Source organism: Cololabis saira, chromosome 10, assembly GCF_033807715.1.
Source record: "Cololabis saira isolate AMF1-May2022 chromosome 10, fColSai1.1, whole genome shotgun sequence".
Taxonomy (NCBI): Eukaryota; Metazoa; Chordata; class Actinopteri; order Beloniformes; family Belonidae; genus Cololabis; species Cololabis saira.
In genome coordinates this window covers 17,843,414-17,862,878 of record NC_084596.1, presented here as the reverse complement: position 1 = coordinate 17,862,878, position 19,465 = coordinate 17,843,414, and the positions used below count along the sequence as shown (strand labels likewise).

Sequence of the window (19,465 nt, the reverse complement as noted above, 5' to 3'; positions counted from 1 at the left end):
GAATTTGATGCAGCAGCTTCTATTTGTCAGAGGGGGGAAAAAAAGGTAAACAGTGTGACAAACGTAAAGACCATCACTCCAGGTGAGTGTAAATGTCCAGAGCTAAAATGAACTTGGGAGGGAATAGCTGAGGACGCTTTTCCTCCACGTCAGGACCGAGCCGACGTGACTGAGCTGAGCGACTGGGAGGTGTTTTTCCCACCGAATCAAATAAGTGATGAACTCAATATCAGAGCCTCTTGTCACTCCTCCACAGATGCTCCTCGCTCTCCAGCAGTGACTTTGACCAAGGTTAACAGGCTGTTCAACACTGAGCCACACAGACGCAGGAGCTGCTGGAGGTGGAGGAGGCGCGTGACGAGTTTAAGCTGACATCCACGCCTGAAGTAGTCGTTTCTATTTGACAAAATAAAGAAAGATAATATAGATTAACAAGCCAATAAAATTGTTAGACATCCACTATCAGACATGTAATTAAACCAAGCCCATTATCTTTATTTGACATGAATTATAATTTTTCTTTTAACACCACAGATGAGGTCAGAGCAGGGCGGCGCTGGAATAATTGATCGAAAATCCTGCTAATTTTTGTTGCAGACGAATTTGAACAAACATCTTCACCTTGTTTTGAGGTCCATAATTGGAGTCTGCAGTAAGTCGATGGTTTTACTGGGTAGTTTTGGTGAGAAGTGGGTTTTAAATGAAACCTGCACTACTTAACCCACACAAAATTGCTGGTGGATTAGCTCTGATTTTGTTTTCTCTGCAGCAGAAGCGACATTAAGAGAAGCTCCCATCAGCAATCCACTTAGGCTTCTTATGGCGCACATGCACCGCTATACATTCCCCCCTTGAACACGCTCATCACTCCTCAGATGTGATAACTGACACCGGGGGCTTTTAATTCCAGTGTAAATACAAATACTCTCCCAGACAGTTATCAATTATGCATGCCACTAATTGAGTTGAATGTTGGGCTTTTAGCAGCCCAGGGACCCTGGGTCGCATGCAAGAAGCCTGAAACCAAACACACACACTCGCACACACACATGCACAGATAACTGCACTCAAGCGTTTGTGGGGATATTTATTGATATCATACCTTCTCCAGCCCTGCCTCTAACTTAAAAGATGATTAAGCTTGATTTACTACATTATCAAAGATTAAGGATGATGTTCCATCTTTGATGATGATTATTGCTCCCTGATAGTAGCTAGACCACTTTTTTGTGGTCTTGGTTTTGTCACGTACGTCAGTACGTTCACATGCAGCGATTCAACCTGCAGATCGGTTGCAGACATCGTTCCGACTTCTAAACTGCATGTGAACACCTCAACCTGGTCAAGTCAACCTGGTCAAGCCGGATTCATCAACCAGTTTGGAGCACCTAGATAAGCCAGTCGCAACCAGGTTGTTAACGCCATGTGTACGGGGACATAGATATTGCATTCTGCGCATGCTCGAGAATTTTCCCCGGGTGGGGTTTTCCCCCGGGGGAGGGGATTCACCCGGAAGTGAAAGGAGACGACGCGTGCTCAGTAGTTGAAAAGGAGGCGGCGCGTGTTTATTCTTTAATTCTTCAAAACATGTCTACAGGAAGAACTCATTTTTGGTCCGACGAGGAGACGCGTTTTCTGCTACGGCAGATGCAAGAGTTAAACATTTTGAGGTTCATGGATGGGCGGAAAAGTAGGAACGCGGACCTTTATAAAAAGATCGCCAAAGAGACGGCTCATGAGGACACTGGAGCAGCTCAAAATAAAGTGGAAGAATCTACGCACGGGATATATTAGCGCCAAACACAGAAACAATAGAAGTGGACACGATCCGGCCAGTTGTCCACACTTTTACCTTGGGTACAGCGCCACCTAGCGTCACGGAGTCAGCCAAGCTCTGGTTACAGTGGCTTATTTAATCTGATTCAGTCTGATCTCAGAACAGCATGTATAATCAGACAAGTGATCAAATCTTCTGCATGTCATTATGTGATAAGATCTGCAACCAGGTTGAATCGCTGCATGTGAACGTACTGCGGTCTCGACAGTCTTTGGTCTTGGTCTTGTCTCGGTCTGGCCTGGTCTCGGACTCGGATCATTGAGATGCCGTTGCACCAAGCTGACAGAATCTTGTGATCACCAGTTCTTCCTCTCAATGTACAGTTTTGTAAACTATTTGTTTTGTTTGCATCTACATGTGAGTCTGTATTTAATGACAGTATTGTGTTTATAACGGCCTTGTTTGAATACATATATGGCATCATTGGCCTTTGAATAATATTTAAATAATATTTGAATAATATTTGCATTTGCACATCATTTTGATTGATTAAGCATCAGATCTAATTCAGTGACGCTGATATACCATGATGGTAAATAATGCAATTTCAAGTCCTTAATTGCGTGTATCTTTAATATTTAAAATTCACGTTTCATCTACAAATTATGTACAATTTAAATCAGTAACATTTACTATTCATTAGACTTTCTGAGGTGGAGGGGGGTGTTGGAGGCTGGTTATTTTGCCAGATGATTTTGGGACTAGTTAGTTAGTTAGTTAGTCATTTTTATTTTTTTTTCTCGATATCCCAAATACATATGATTTAAACATTCCTCTCCTTGTTCTGTTGTTGTTTTTCTAGGAACGGCTATACAAATGTGTTCAACCCAAACGAAACAGCAAATAAACATCTTATGGCAGCTGGAATAGCAACAGGACGCCGGTTGGATGCTTTCACAGATCTCTTTTGACACTGATCAGTTTCTCTTATTGTCTGGTTAGATTTATTGACCAATGCTGTTTTATTAGTGTTAGGAAAAGATGATGCTTGTAGAGCAATTTCCAGGATGAGGTTATAGCGATACTAGATGGATTTCCATTATACTTTTATTGTGAATCTACGACAAAGGAACAGCTGACAGGAATCACTCCCCTGATTCTCTCTCCGTATCTCATCCTACAAAACTTCTCTTCAAAGCAAAGAAAAAGAAGATCTCTACTTTGTAGAAGATGGGCGAAAACATCTCAGACAAATAACTGCAGTAAACACAGGAAGGCGGCAGCAGATGGTCATTGTACTGACTATTCAAAGACGTATGCGTAATGAGTATATAACACGACTACGTCGGATTAATGAGGCCAAAAACAGCTGGAAACTGGATTTTGATGACTTTAGACTTTACAATTTAGACAACACATTTAGTGCTGCCAAAGACGTGATAGTGCAACAAAAAAAAAACAGTTTCCATTTAAACTGGACTATGGGCACACCTTAAAACTACCCCTTGCGAGTAAAAAGGTTTTCATGATTTTTGGCCGTTTGTTTTTCAAAGTACAGGTTTTTCTTTGCGATATTTTGACTCCAAACGCGACTCTGCTTAGATGTTGGATTATACTGATCTGTGGCTGGGAAACATTGAGATTACACTTCACCCCAGGTCAAACAGACGGAAGAATTATGTATTTTTTTCTTGGGAAACTAGGAAACATGCTTCTGTCATGCACAGTTAACCACAGACTCCTGTGACAGTTAGCCTTGAACTCAACCAACCACAGGACCATAACCATAACCATAAAGGCGACTTAAAGGTTGTTTAAAAGTAAAGAGTGGTCTGATTCAACATGGAAAACGAGCCCAGACATGTCAACTTTTGTCTCATCTGGACATTGTTGAGGAAGTCTTGTGATTCGTTTCAGACGCAAACCTCAGTCATGTTTCCATCTTCTTCTTCTTCTTCCTCAGAGGTTTTCTTCAGGCGCTGCTTTCAAAAACCCATCCTTGTTCACTTTTCTTCTAATTGTGCTGTTGTTAACTTTATTTCTCCGAGCTTTGATAAACTTCTCTTTGTGGGTAAATTAATTGGGATGCCCACTCCTGGGAAGCCTGGCATCTCTCTTGAATACTTTCCACTACAACATGTTTTCAAATGCTTTCATAAGCCTTTGAACAGGTAACATGGCAGAAGTTGTTTGTGTAGGTTCATTGCTCAGGGCTTGCTCTCTCGGCGTTGTGTTAATGCGTACCTGAATGTTCCAGACTATCCAGGTGCCAAAAAGTCTGCCTTTGGAGGTTGCTGGAGGTTGCACACCAGCTGATGATTAATTCACCAAGGGCTGATGACTATCAGCACCTCGCTGTAACTTATCCTCTCACATCCTAAGGGGTTACTTCGCATTGCCCACGGCTTTTTTTTTTCTTTTTTTTTATCTTTTCTTCTTTTTGGCTAGATTTTGAAAAATAAATAATGGTACAGTGAAAAAAGTACCGCTAATCTCCTGATATCCAGGAGAGGGTTAGATGTGGTAACTTCTGAAGAGAACAGTTAAAAGGATTGCAAAGAAATGCCAAATTTAGGAGATGTAATTGAACTGATGCCCAGGTAGGATCATGTGATGGAGGCTTCATCCATCACAGTTATCAGGATCTTTGTCAACCAGACTAAAACACAAGTTTTTCACATGAGTCAACCACACTTATGTTAATCGCTGTCTGACAGTGGAGTTAAGCTAAAGACGAGCATAATACAAGTTAAAATATTTGTGTAAATGCACCTTGGTGTTTCCATGCAGCATGAGAAGATATAATATATTTTGCTCATGTTTTGGTGTCTGATCCTGACAATGATGTGGTGCATCAAGGAAGCAAAGCATTTGTAAAGTTTAATCTTCTCCCAATATCCAATTTATGGATCCAGTTTATGGATGCATCCAACGTGGCATCGACATCAGCATAAAAACCTGTCAGGACGGATCTTCTGTCATGTTGTTTCATTGCATTATCAAAGCGATGCAGAGATGAGGCGCAGGTGAAGTTATTTTCAGGCCTCATAACAATAATCTATCTTGGTAACTGAGATATGCAGCTCATCAAGCTTTATTCACACTTAGAAATGCTCATTTGAGCTCCTCGCCTCACTAATGAGCACAAACAGAAAAGTAAAAATGGCAATTTGGTTATGCTCTATAATTGTTTCTAAGCAACTGGCAGTCGGGTGAACTGAGTTTTGGAATCTTGTCACGGGAGGTTGCCAGGCAACCGAGACTTTTGAGCAGACACATAAACGGTGAAGAAATAACAAACAACTCTACATCAAACTACAAATCGACATTTTAACCTTTCTGCAAGATATTGCATGTTAATTATTGCGCTCTAGAAGTGATTTTTTTCTTTCTTTTTTTTCTGTACAGAACCAGACTTTGTAGCTCTCTCTGCTTGAGTCCCGAGTTTAATTTCACACATATTTCGTGGACACATCATTGGTCTTCAATTGTAAAGGTTATAAAGAAAGGGTAAAAAGCAGGTTTCCTTAAAATTATTCCACACTTTGAGGTTCAACATTTTATTTGCTTTGAAATGGATACAAAAATGTGATTGTTTTCTTCGACACAGATATTGCTAATCTAACTTAATACCAGGCACCGGGGCATCCAGTGATTTGTTTCACACCAGGAAATCAAAGGATCTGCATCGCCAATATATTCGGAGATTAATCTCTAACCTAAAATTAACACCAGCATAGATAATAATTAACATTCATGCAAATCTGCTCCACCCTGCTTCTCAAAGGTGTTCTTTCTTCTTTGGTCGTTTAAGCAATCTGCAAAGGTTGGCATGGTTTCAGGGATGAGTGGCGCTCGTTTCAATTAGCCGTTAAAGGAAATGGTCATCAGATGTATTGGCAATTAGAATAACTGTTGGTGGAAGCCTCTGCACTCTCAGTGGTTTCAGTGTGTTACTTAAGTTAATGACAGATTTGCAAGATAAAGTATTTTCCGTAGCTCCTAAAGTTGAACCCCCATCCCAGCAGAGATGCAGACGAACTGAGCATGATGACCCCTCTCTTCTTTAGGGTGGAGAATTTGGTGTCCATGGTTTGCACAAATAAAAAATAAAAAATAAAACCTGTTATTAATGCTGAAGATCTGAAGGTCTGAATATCACAAGCATCACATAGCATCTCATGATAATATTATGTACTACAGGTGGTAACATATTCAAAGACTTCACAGTTTAATGCTCTGAACTTTATTTGAAAATGTGTCATAAATCATTTTTGCATATTCTTGACTTTTTTGAGATTTTTTGCTGCCTTCAACAAAAGCTGCTTTAAAAAAAAAAAGGTTTTCTACATTTTCTACATTCTTGTTAATAAAATATTTTCAAACAATTTAATTCTATTTTTATTCACATTTTAGAAAGCAGCCCAACTTTGTTGGAATTGAGGTTGTGAAATTAAACTTGTTTAATCATTAATAAGAACAGCCATACATTTATATCTCTAATTCCCTGACAATTATTATCTTAATTAAAATGCCAGGAAGCAGTTTATAAAATCACATTACAGTGATGATCAAACTTTGGCCTTCAGTTACACCCAAAATTATTATGACAAAGTTAGTTTATCATGATTTCTGCTGATAATTGATGATTTAAAATAAAAAGTAAATAAAATATTATCAAACAAGTCACCAGCATTTTAACTTTCACTTTTCATATCAGTTCTTGCCTGAGCCGGTGTATCAGGTGGAGAACGATCACTGATTCTTAAGTAGAATAAAGGAAAGAGAGAAAAACACGACCTCAACTTGTTTCTCTGTTCTGACGCTTTCAGCCGCATCACATTCTTCATCAGCCGATACTCTGTTGTATAGTTATTCAACTTCTAAGCCAACACGGTTGAGAAAGATAAGCTTGCAAATCTACTGTTCCTCGGTGGCTGAGCAGACTGTATCAGATGATGAAGACTGTGTGATACGGCTGAAAGCTCAGCGGAGCTTCCATCCCTTTGCCAGAGCAAGGCTCGGTGAAAATATCCACACTTTCTTTTTTTAAAAAGAGCCGTCCTCTCCACATCTGAACTGCAAGTGGACTTCAAAATAAAAGAGCAAGAGGATATTAATGCTAATGCTCAAACACATATTAGTATACACACTTAAACTCGGATGCGCACTAAAGTAAGAGTCTTCATGGGACGTATAAAAGCTGACAGTTTGGAAATTGAATCTTGGGACTGATGGGGGATGCGGCATTGCAGAACCAGATGAGAGATATTTAAACTAAGGGGATGAGTATCGAGGCGAGCAGCGGTGTCTGGAGACTATTACTGTAAAGATGCAATATGAACGCTGGATATAAGCCTCCTTTTCAGCCTAACTAACTCCTGGGTTCTTCTGTGCCACCTATCAAACCCGGTCTATCGCAAAGAGATGTTCAGGAAAAGAAAACAAAGGGGATAACAACCCAAATATAATAATGAAGTGATTCAGCCTGAGTTGAAAAAGATGTCAGATTCTCAGGGGAGCAGCGGCACAGAAGAACGAGGCCTTGCTCTCCAACGAGATTGTTGTCCTCCTATTTTTCACCTGCACTTCAGCGAGTGGCGTTATCTCCTCTGTGCCGATCTGTGTGTTTGTGTGTGGATAGAGGATGAGGAGGATGAGGGATTGGGAGGTGGCAGAGGGGGGTTAAGTCTATACTTGATCCCTGCTAAAAGGACTGTTTGTTTTACAGCTGACGACCCCAGAGTTTAATCTGGTGCTTAGCCGCCTGCTCAATCTCCTCTCCTCCATCTCCCGGCATCCTGTCGGCCTCCCCGCCTCTCTCTCTTTCTCATCCTCTCAGTCGTATCATCCTCTCGCGACGAGCTTACCCACACACATACATACACTCCACCCTCCTTTCTCCATATTGTCCTCCATCCCTTGTCGCCTCTTCATTTGCGGCGCCGGGAGCAGTTAGTTTGGGCTTTAAATTTAACTGGATCAACCAAGGTTGTATTTTGTGTGTAAAATTAGCCAGGATTGCTTCACGCAGGACGGTTGATACAGGAGCGTGGGAGGATGGGAAGGACTGCTGTTCTGATATCTGTGGCGTTTCCACTCTTTTGCCTGTGCAGCCTCAAAATTGCATGTATGTCTGCAAACTGCGTGTGAGACAGGAGGACAATAGCGAGAGTGTATGTTAAACAGGATGATGGTATTGCAGCGGATGAGGGTCATGCTCCGAGTCTTAAGGGTCAAATCCTGTTAGAAGTAAGAGGGATCAAGGCTTTAGCGATGTGCTGTGCTTTTTTCCCCCCCTGCTGCAATATTCAGAGACAGGGAGCAAGAGGAGGCCTGTTGGTGCAGGTTTGCATCTCTGTCCGTTGACTTACTAAGTAATTTGATGCAGCTGAGCTGCAAATAATAAAAAAAGGGGTAAAGACAGAGAGGAGAGTAATGGATTGAACAAATACTCGAGATTCAGCCCGTCAGCCAGTTTTCTTAAAGCACTCTGGTGCTTATTTAATTTCAGCAGATCGTTGAGACCAAACTTAAATGCACGGTGCGATTAGTTGATCGACTATTAAGAGAAGTTACCCAAGGTGGTCCCTGTGTGTATGCCCTCAGTTTAATTTGAGGTGTAGGTGTAAACTGTAGTATATCAGTATAGGGCAGCAGCAGACCCTTGTTGAGTAACTCATACAGCCCCAAATTAACAAAAGTCTAGGTGAAATGTAAAATCATATCCTTTTGAACAGTATCAAGCCAACAATTTACCCATATATACACAACAGAATAAATAAATCAGAATAAAAGTGCCAATAAAAAGCTAAATTATTAAATAAAAAGTGAAATATTATATACAGAACACTGGGAGAGAGATGACAAGTACTGCAAATGAGAGTGACTGTGAAGGGGGGGGTTCAGCAGGGCGACTGCAGTAGGGAAGTGGGGCGGAAGCTGTTTTTGTGGCATGAGGTCCTGATCCTGATGAACTGGAGGCTCTTGCCAGAGGGGAGGGTCTGACAAAGGTTGTGTCCAGGGTGAGAAGGGTCGGCCACGATCCTGGCCGCATGTCTCCGGGTCCTAGACATGGACAGCTCCAGGGGAGATGGGAGGCTGCAGATGATCACCTTCTCAGCAGAGTAAATGTCGCCCTGCAGCTTGGCCTTGTCCCTGGCCCTGGCCGCGAAAAAAACTATTACAAATTTCAGAACTGTTATAATTCTGCTTCACCCTTCTAAACAGTCTGTTCACGTCTCCCTCTTTGATGGTGAGAGGTGTGAGGGGTGAGGGAGAAAGGGGGGGTGCTGTGCTGTAGCTGTGTGGCTGATCCAGGTGTGGTAGTGGAGGAGGCAAAAAAGAAAACTTCTAAAGGAAACAGCTTTAATTTAAAAAAAACTCCCAAATATTTGCAAAAAAAAACATTTTATCCCTTCTCAAGGTGGTTTTTCAGGCGATTTGATGATTTAGGCCCAATCCCAATACACCCCCTACTTTCTTTCACTAGCCCTACTTTCTACCACTAGGCCTCCCTCACTATCACTACCCCTAAAAAAGAAGGGACAGATTTTAGGGCACTTGAAATCTTCCCAGGGCCCTGTCCCAATACTCCCCCTACCCCTACTTTCAGCACCACCCCTAAAATCAGGAAGCTGAGAGCCAAAAGCTGTTTTAATTTCAGCTGTAGCGCTGTTAATATGCCACTTTATTAAGTTTTAATATTTTTTCAGGCGTAAAAGTAACCGTTAAGATCCCCAACCTGGGCTCAGTTTATCCAAATAACGCCTGTTAAGAAATTTGACCCGATGTTTTCGGAGATGAGAAGAGCCGCCGGCTCTGAGCAGCAGCAGCTCACGTACAGACGTGATCGCCCTGCGCCGTCGTCCCGGGGAGAAACCTGCAGCTCTGTTGAGAATTACCGCTGGCTGAAATAAATCATTTAGGAAGATAAATGTTGGTTTAATAGATGCAATCTAACAGTTGTAGCTACGCCTGTTAAGAAATTTGCTCCGAAAAATTCGAGATTTCTGCCTGCTGATTTATGGGGCCGCGTTAAATCGACGCAGAGCCTACGGCGTAGGTTACGTAACCTACGCTGTAGGCTCTGCGTTGGTGTAAAGCGGAACCATAAATCAGCCTTTATTCTGGCGTGATCTTCGGCAAACGGGCAAACGAGTGATTATGTACATTCACTGAGTGAATATTATGAAAGTAAAATATATATTTCTCACTAGAAATGTAATCAAAACGCATTTTTATGCAGAAACTAACTGAAAATATTGATTTTATTCACTAAAAAATAAGAAATGATGACGAAAAGGGACAGATTCATAGCCACTACACTAGTTTTCCTCTCTACCCCTAGGTGGAAAGAGGAATTGGGACACCACTACCCTCACGGGAACGCGCAAAATTTAGGGGTAGGGATGAAAATGAGGGGTAGGAGGAATATTGGGACAGGGCCTTAGTTTATCGCAAAAGTGTAATGGAAACACTTTTTGCACATTTGCACATCTCTGGCAGCGCTAGATGTGACGTAGCTGGTTGATCTAAAGTCATCAAAATCTCCAGCTGTTATGGCCTCATAATTAGGATGTAGTTGTGGTATAACACTACTTCACCAATATGCATTACATAAGGGCTTTGCCTCTGAATAATCATTTGAACGATCATCTGCTGCCTTCATCATCTTACTTGTTTCAATTTGTCAAAGACTAATGATGTTTTTGTCCAGTTTTTATCCATGTCAATATTATGATTTTTTTTTTTTTCGTTGTTTTGAAGAGAAGTCTTGCAGGACAAGAAATGCAGAATTACGAGTATTATGCCCATTTGAAAAATATAGTTCAATGGAAACATTGACTGTTGCAGTGCTACCTTTATCGCAAATTCAGAGTATTGATTTTCTTTTGCGGAAAAGTGGAAACGTGACTAATGGCTAGTGGATGAAGCAGCGGGGGGTGTCTGGTCTGGTCCATTGTCTTTCAAAGCAGCGGTAGAACTCGTCCAGATTGTTGGCCAGGCGCAGGTTGTTAACAGGTGGCTCCCAACGTTATTTCGGGGCCATATTGTTGACATGTGTCGTCTTTACCAGGAACGGCCCTGCAAAAGTGGCTTTCAGGAACCTTTATGGGGCAAAAAAACAATCCTACTGTCGGAGAGGTATTCAGGTAGGCCAACAGGTACCACCTGGTGGGGGGTCTCTGCTAATCAGGATTTCTAAATTACGTCCAGCACTCTCACATGAACATAAATCATGTAAACACAACTCATTTCAAACATTTGGACCAAAAACATTTTGCTGCGAGTAATATTGCAATTGATTTGGATATTTTTCCTTTGATATATCTCATATGCTGTTTCCAATTTAGTTTGTCATCAATTATTACCCCAATTATTACCCCTAGAAATTCTTATTATTCATCCTCAGATTCTTATTTGGTTCGATTTGAATATTTTTCCGAAGAATACAAGCTTTGTTTTATTGAGACTCAGTGACAGTTTGTTTTCTTCAAACCATTTCTTCAACATGGAAAGTTTACTTTCCACTGCATCCAGGAGTTGTTGCAGGTTTTCCGCACAACAAAATAAACAGTATGGACTTCAGTTGTTTCCATAATTCTTAATTATTTATGTACAAAATAAACTGACGTTGTACATATTTTGCTTTCTGACCTGTAAATACTTCCTTACTCAGGTGTACACTATTCCTCTAATTCGAAAAACAGGCTTCAAAATTGGTCTTCAGAAACCAATGGGTCATGTGACCGATTGCTTTGTCCATTGTTTTATAGGCTATGGTTTTACTGAACTCCTGCTGGTGGAAATGCTCTTGATGTGTTGATTTAGCTCTTCTCACCTACTTGCTAAATCTGCACCTGGCCTTTTTGTTTCTGTCCCTACATCTGGATGCAGCCTCTTCCTCTGAGTGTAGCTGTGAATAAGAGTTTGTCATTATTACACCCTGGTGTGTAACGGAATGATGCTGTCCTCACAGAAGTTAATGTAGGACGTCACAGTGTCCATGGACTCATCTATTATGACTCGACTATGACTCATGACTATTGGTGCCAGACCTGAAAACATCCCAGTTGGTACAGTCCAAAGGCCCTCTCTGTCTCACTGGTCCACTTCTTTGATGTCCAGGTTTGCAGAGCCCTAGTCTCTTTCTGTATGCACACATCAAAAGCACCACGATGTGGTCAGTCTGCCCCAGTGCGGCGTGCGTGACAGCATGATAAGCACTGCTGGTGGTGGTGGAGCAGTGATACAGAATGTTCCCATATCTGGTCGGCCACTTAATAAACTGTTTGTATTTGGGATTGTCTGAGAGATTACCTTTGTTAAAGTCCCCTAAGACAATAACCAAAGCATCCGGGTTTGACAGCTCCGCACACAATTCTTCATGCACATTACCTTGCAACGGGATGTTAACGCTAATAAGAATGAATGAGAAGAACTTACGCGTGGAAGGACTTGCAGTTAATGATGAAGGCCTCCAGGTCATGGGAACAGAGATAGTACTGTGATAATGTTGTGCCAGCCAGTGTTGATGTAAAAACAGATTCCACCACATTTTGTTTTGCTGGAAAGCTCCATGTCAACTCTGTAGAGTTGGTATCCAGGCAGCTGTAGCACAGCTAGAGTCCGCTACACGTCCACAGAGCCACTTTCCACGAAGCACAAAACACAAGATGTAGAAAAGTCTCTGTTTTTATTCAGCAGTAGGGTCAGCTCATCCAGTTTGTTGCAAAGTGAGTGGACATTAGCAAGTAATATCCTGGGGAGCCCCATGTATAATCCGCACTGGCATTTTCCTCTGCGGAGTCTAACTTTGTTACGTGCCTCCTTGATCAAAAAAGCCACTTAATCTACAGCAGAAGCCAGAAAATATGGAATAAAGTCTGCAGGAGTAGAAATTCAGGAGCCATCAGAACTGTGGCAAGGCACGATTATTTACAGTATATAGCACAATTCAAAATAAAAGAAAAAGAAAAGAAAAGAAATAAAAAGCATGATTTAAAATTTAAACAAAATAAATAATAAAAACATAATAAATAAAAACAATAGGCTAGTTAAAATATGATCAAGTTTTGAAACTCAAGCTTAAAAGATATGAAACTTTGTTCAAATGCAGCTGAGAACAGGTGAGTCTTCAACCAGGACTTAAATACAGTGTTTTAGCTGATCTGAGGTCACTGACGTATTTTGGTCCTGGACCATTCAGAGCTTTATAGAACCAGCATCAAAACTTTAATATATCCTCTGATGGACAGGTAACCAGTAGAAAGACCTCAGAGCAGAACTGATGTGCTCCACTTTTTTGCAGCAAAGTTTTGAATGAGCTGCAGTTGTCTAACTGACTTTTTAGGCAAACCTGTAAAGATAATCTTACAATAATCAAAGTACTAAAAATGAATGCATGGACTAGTTTTTCAGGTTCTGCTGAGACATCAGATCTTTTAACCTTGATATATTCTTGAGGTGATAGTAGGCTGACTTTGTTATTGTCTTGATGGGTTTTTCCAAATTTAGGTCTGAGTCCATTTCGACACCCAGATTTCTGGCCTGGTTGTTGGTTTTTAGGTGTATAGATTGAAGCTTGCTGGTGACCTGTAATCGTTTGTTTCTGGCTCCAAAGACAATTACCTCAGTTTGTTTTGTTATTTTTTGCTGGAGAAATTTCTGGCACATCCAGTCATTAATCTCCACAATACATTTACCAAAGAGCCTGTACAAGGTCCCGGTCTCCTGGAGACATTGTTATATATCTGCGTGTCATCTGCATAGCTATGGTAGTTTTTTTTGTTGTTTTTATAATCTCTGCCAGTGGGAGCATGTAGATGTTAAATAGAAGAGCTCCCAGGATGGAACCTTGGTGAACTCCAAATGTGATTCTTGTCTGCTCAGATGTAAAGTTACCTATTGACACAAAGTACTTTCTGTTCTCTGAGTAAGTTTTGAACCAGTTTAGTACAGGTCCAGAAAGACCAGTTCTCCTGTTATTTGAGTAATATGCTCTGGTCAACTGTATGAAATGTAGCACTGAGATCCAGTGGAACTAAGACTGACATTTGTGTGGCAGAAAACTGAATTAAAAAAAACAACAAAATCAGACAAAGTAGGTTGCACCAAAACACAGAGGCAGCCGTCTGTGGCGCCATCTTGTCACAAGGAATGACTTTGAAAATCATTTGTCATGTATTACAATACAAAGCCACATTCATAAATGCCTCTTAAAAGTTTACTGTGCAAAAAGAACAAAAGCCTATTTTAAACTCAGACTAGGTGATGACATCTCTAGGCTCAGAGGCATCTGGGATGAATCATTACAGATTGGAGACTTGCTCTGATCAGGTTCCAGATTTTTTAAGGAGAAATGGGCACTCATGTCCTCTGGACCGAAGATAAAAAGGGCTCGAGTCCAAAAGCCAGACTCAACAGTAGTTGTATGAAGGCACTTAACAATGAGCATTGTAAATCATTCTATGATGGTATGCCGAAATGTACATTGAGATTTTAGAGCACTACATGATTGCTCTTAAATTCAAAACATCTTTTCCAGGAATGTCCATGTTTTTTCTAAAGATGATACAAAACCAGATTTTGTTACACTACACATACTACAAAAGGTATAATATAGCAACAGCAACCCAGTGTCATTTAAGAAGTGTGGAGGCCCAAATGCAGGATTACATGGAGGCAGTAGTTGTCAAATAATGTCCTTTGACATTAACAGAATCTGAATCAGAATCATGTTTATTTGGCCAAGTCAGGTCAAACAAGAAAGGCAATTTGCCTCGGTTATTTTTGCTCACTGCACAGTAAATAGACAAATGACAGCTCCTATTAACATATATATAATTTAAAAAAAGTGAAAGGTGCAGCAGTATAAGGTAGACATGGTTATTGAAGGACATCTAGAACCGAAAACTCCTACTACTAATAATAATAATGAAAAATAATTCAAAAACAAGGAATGAATGAATCAAAGCCAGACATTCAGGCAAAAACACAGAAAAATAAAAACCCGAACAAGAGAAAGACAAAAACAAGCCAGTGATGGAGGGGTGAGACAGAATACTTTAAATAGACATGACAAACACTCAGTGGATAACTAGACACAGGTGTGGACAATTACAATGAGGAGAACAGAGGGAGTCACACAGCAGGGGAAAAAGACAAAACATGAGTCAATACAACAAAAAAAGCACAAGTAAACCTTATAGAAGCTTAAAGAGAACCGAACCAAACTCAGATAAATGCATGACCATGACACATCTTAAGATGTGCTCCCTAGAAACATTGACAGAACACCTTTAAAGTGTTGTGAGAATTAAACCTAAATTGTTTTGCTGCAATAAAAAAAGAGTATTTATTCAAATGTACAATCTTAAAGATATAGGAATCAATAAGAACTCATTGCAATAAAAGTAATTTATCTGAGTCTGGAAATTCATGAAACGGAGTTCAAACAGCTGCAGACGTTTATAGATACCCATCACTGGAGGGGCTTTTGTTGTTCCTCCTCTCTTTTTAAAGCACACCAGAGATGCCCTGGTTGATTTAGGTCATGTGTCATGCTTGGCCAGGTTGTAATTTTTTCGCTTCTCTCTTCTGAGACATTTGCAAAGCACATCTGTGCTTTGGATCGACATGTTCGTCTTCAGCCAGACACCAAGAGACTGGAGTTCATCTTGTCAGTCAGTAATTCAATATTGTATAGGAAACATGCTGTTATCACCACCGACAACCTCAGCACCCATGCGGCATCATAAAATCCCCCCCCCCCCAACCTCACGCTTCTGGTTCATGCCACTAATTCATCTCGGTCTCATCTGACTGAGGAAGGTCCTCGCACTGTTCATCAGGCATCTTTTCACATCTCATGAAAACAAAACAATAAACTTTGCGTAAATATTTTTTTTTATACCATATGCAGAGGTTGATTTTGTGCAGAGCCCTTTGCATCAGGCTATTGACAGAAATGTGACTCCTACCAATAACTGAAGCCAGTTATGAAACCCCTGCTCGTCTGATTTTTCGAGCCATTTGTTCTAGCGTTGCACCGTGTGAGGCATCATTTAGGGGAGGTGACCACTGCAGCTCTGATTAGTGGCGCTGTGGCAGGCTCTGATTACTGCTGCAGCCCTGTTTCCTAGACACCAATCTTTCTGTCCTTCTCTATGATTATCAAGACGAACAATTACTTTTTGTTTTTGTTTCCGTTTTTTTCTAATTCATCTAGTTATTCTTTCATGTTGTGCTATGGCACAGAGGGGCAAAACGGAGAAAGTTCTCATTTTCCCATGCTATTTTATTACCATGCTCCTGCAGTTTGGCTAATTGGAAACCACAGGTGCACTCAGCTTTCTTTCTCTATAGGAAATATCCTTCAATGCAACTTGGAAATAAAACAGATGTGGAGACGTGAATGCTTTGTTGAACACTCTGCTTTAATTATGACACATTTTCCCAGGTGTTTGCCCATTTGCTCCTCGGTTTGGTGGAGACGATGGTTGGTTTGAAGTTGGAGTATACCCAGATGGAAAAAAGTTTAAATAAAAGAGTTTTGGTTCATAGAGGTGGATTTTTGGTTAGGGGGAAAATTGGATGGTGAATCAACAAAAATATTTTCAGAGATTGAAAATACCTCAAATAATGGTTAAATTAACATAATATAAAATTTTTGAACAGTGTTTTGATGCTAAGTTGTTCATAATGGTGGTAATAAAGTTTAATGTTTTAATTGTTTACAATGAGGCCTATACAGTAAAAAAGCTTGTATTATTTTTACAATTGAGTCTTTTCAATAACGTCTTTTTCTTTATGGTTTTGTCATGTCATGTCATGTATCATGTATCCAGTCTTCTAAAATGAAAAAGGAACTAGCACAAACATATTTTAATTATGTTAAGAATAATATGCATGTCCAAAAAGTATCGGCAATATAATTTGTTTTTAAATTAGCTTAATTTTATGTTTTGTTAACTTTTAAATGATAATGGATTCAACATTATTACACAAACATTGTCTCGATGTGTAATCAGCTAAAATATTACTGCAAATAGCCCTTTAGACAGCAGCTGAATCAACATTGACTCAGTGTCAATAATGGTTGAAAAGTAATATTTTTTCAGCATTAATAATAACAAGTGCTTTCAGTTTGGTATCAGTGTTGTATATGGATTCAGCACTTCCTCCTCCTCCTGACATTTCAGTTTTGGTTTAAACTGTCTTTGCTATTTGGTTCAGCAAGATAAGAAGCCTTTAAACATAATTGCAGATCCAGCTGACTTACGGGATATGCCAACTTTTTGAGAAAGATCTCATAACCACTGCCTTGTTCCAGCACCAAAAACATCTCATCCATCTTCTCCTAATGACTATAGACCTGTAGCCCTAACATCCCTCATCATGAGAGTCCCAGAGAGACTTCTATTAGCCCACCTGAATAAGCAAACAAGTACCTTCCAGGACCCACTGCAGTTTGGTCATTATTGTGGGGTTGGAGTTGAAGACGCCGTCATACACCTGCTAAAAAGAACCCACAGTCACCTGGACAAAGCAGGCAGCACTGTGAGGATCGGGTTTTTTGATTTCTCCAATGCATTTAACATTATTGCCTAGGTTGCCCTGCATTACTATGTAAGAAACCCCACAAGACACAGGTGGATGCCACAAGTTTGAGTTTCTTTTCAGGTGGTCAGTAGCATAAGAGCACCACAGGGGACTGTACTCTCACCACTCCTCTTCTTGCTGTATACTGGTCCTGTCTCTAAGAAAGGACAGAGCAAACTTTACTTCTTAAGGAGGCGTAGGTCCTTCAGTGTTTGCAGCAATATGTTCAATATCTTCTATACGTCTATCGAGGAGATTTCAATCATTCATCAAGCAGTCATCTGTTGGGGAGCAGCTTCAGAGACAGAGACTTAAAGAAACTGAGCAAACTGATAAAAAAAAGGCTGGCTCTGTTCTGGGGACTGCTCTGGAGCCTCTGGAGATGATTGTGCAAAGGGGAATACCGGTACTTCACAAACTGAAGAAGATCACAGACAACCCTGCCCATCCTCTTCACAACACAGTGATGCAGCATCAGTGTCTTCAGTCAGAAGATTCTTCAGATCCACTCCAACAAAGACTGCTACAGGAGATCCTTCCTGCCCGCTAGGGATGGGCGGTATGGACTAAAACATTTATCACGATAATTTCTGGCATTTATCCCGATAACGATAAAAATGACGATAGAAAAAATACCAATTCAACTCCACCTTTTTAAATATAAATCTATCACCACATTCAGTCTTTGGAGCCCCCAAAACACTGCTCTAAAAGAATACTAAATGCTACTAAACTACACCAATTAAATTGAATTAATAAAAACCAATTAAATTAGTACACCTGTACTGCAAAACTGTAATGACTCAAATGAAACAAGTTTGAAATGTAAGAACAGATTCAACATTTATTCAAACTGTATGGCTTAAACAGTGGGATAACAGTGCAAACAGCAAAAGTACTTTTGTCCTTCAAGTTTTCTCAGCTTATAAAATCACCAAGTAGAAAAAAGATACAACCTGATAAATAAAGAAACAGGATAAATACATAAAAGCCATTCTTTGCACTCACTGTTTTTTTGCAGACTCTGCACATAATAGACGATGTTTGCTCCTCGTCACTCTTTTTAAATCCAAACCAGTTCCAGATAACGGAGCTGGAGCCTCGTTTAACAACAAACTCCTCGCTCTCAGATCCGCCTTCCGCCATTTGTTAAGGCTGATTTATGGTTCTGCGTTAAATCGCTGCGTACCTTACACCGTAGGCTCTGCGTCGATTTGACGCAGAACCATAATTCAGGCTTTACACAAAAACGTCATCAACGGGAATTTATCGGTTTTACCGAGAGATGACAAATTCTTACGTTGGGGAATTTTTTTGACGGTATATCGTGAACGGTAAAATATCGCCCATTCCTACTGCCCGCAGCAATAAACCTCTACAATGACTCTCCAACGAGTCATTGTAGAGGTATAACAGTCTAACGGAGCCCCCTGCTAGCCCAGCTTAGTAAGGCAAACTAAGTTTATTCATGTAGCACAATTCAACAACAAGATGATTCAAAGTGATTCATTAAAACGTCACATAGTATGAAATAAAAAGCATGATTTAAAAGAAAACAGGAGTTTGTTCCAGACATGTGGAGCATAGAAGCTGAATGCAGCTTCTCCATGTCTGGTTCTGACTCTGGGAACTGATAAAAAACAGGATCCAGATGACCTGAGGGGTCATGAAGGTTCATAATGGGTTCGGGGGTCACTGATGTATTCTGGTCCTGGAACATTCAGAGCTTTATAGACCCGCATCAGAACTTTACAGTCTATCATCGGAGGGAGAGTAACAGGACAGGACAGTGGCAGTCCAAGCAAGGCTAGGGGATGACACTATACCAATTTAACAAACTCTGGGGATTATTCTAAATAAATGTAGCAGTGTAAAAGTTGTTCTTATTGTTATGATGCCATTTGGAATCTTCTGCCATTTCTCTGTCATTATTCTACCATTTTATTGTGTATTTGTCCTGATGTTTCCCTCAGGGGGCTGTTTAATACATGCACCATCTATTTGACCCCTGCAAACTTGAGAGGGCAAACCTTATTATTGTTACCTGCCTGCTGCATGCTCTGCATGCTGCATTATGAGAGA

General features: G+C 40.4%; 1 protein-coding gene across 1 annotated transcript in view; it reads right to left on the bottom strand.

Moving 5' to 3' along the window:
• Positions 1-7,577, bottom strand: part of LOC133452196 (protein FEV) — a 23,138-nt gene extending 15,561 nt beyond the window's left edge. The window contains exon 1 of the mRNA XM_061731417.1: positions 7,514-7,577. Coding sequence (XP_061587401.1) covers positions 7,514-7,577 — 64 coding nt within the window. The remainder of the gene's footprint in view (positions 1-7,513) is intronic.
• Between the last annotated feature and the right edge of the window lie 11,888 nt (positions 7,578-19,465).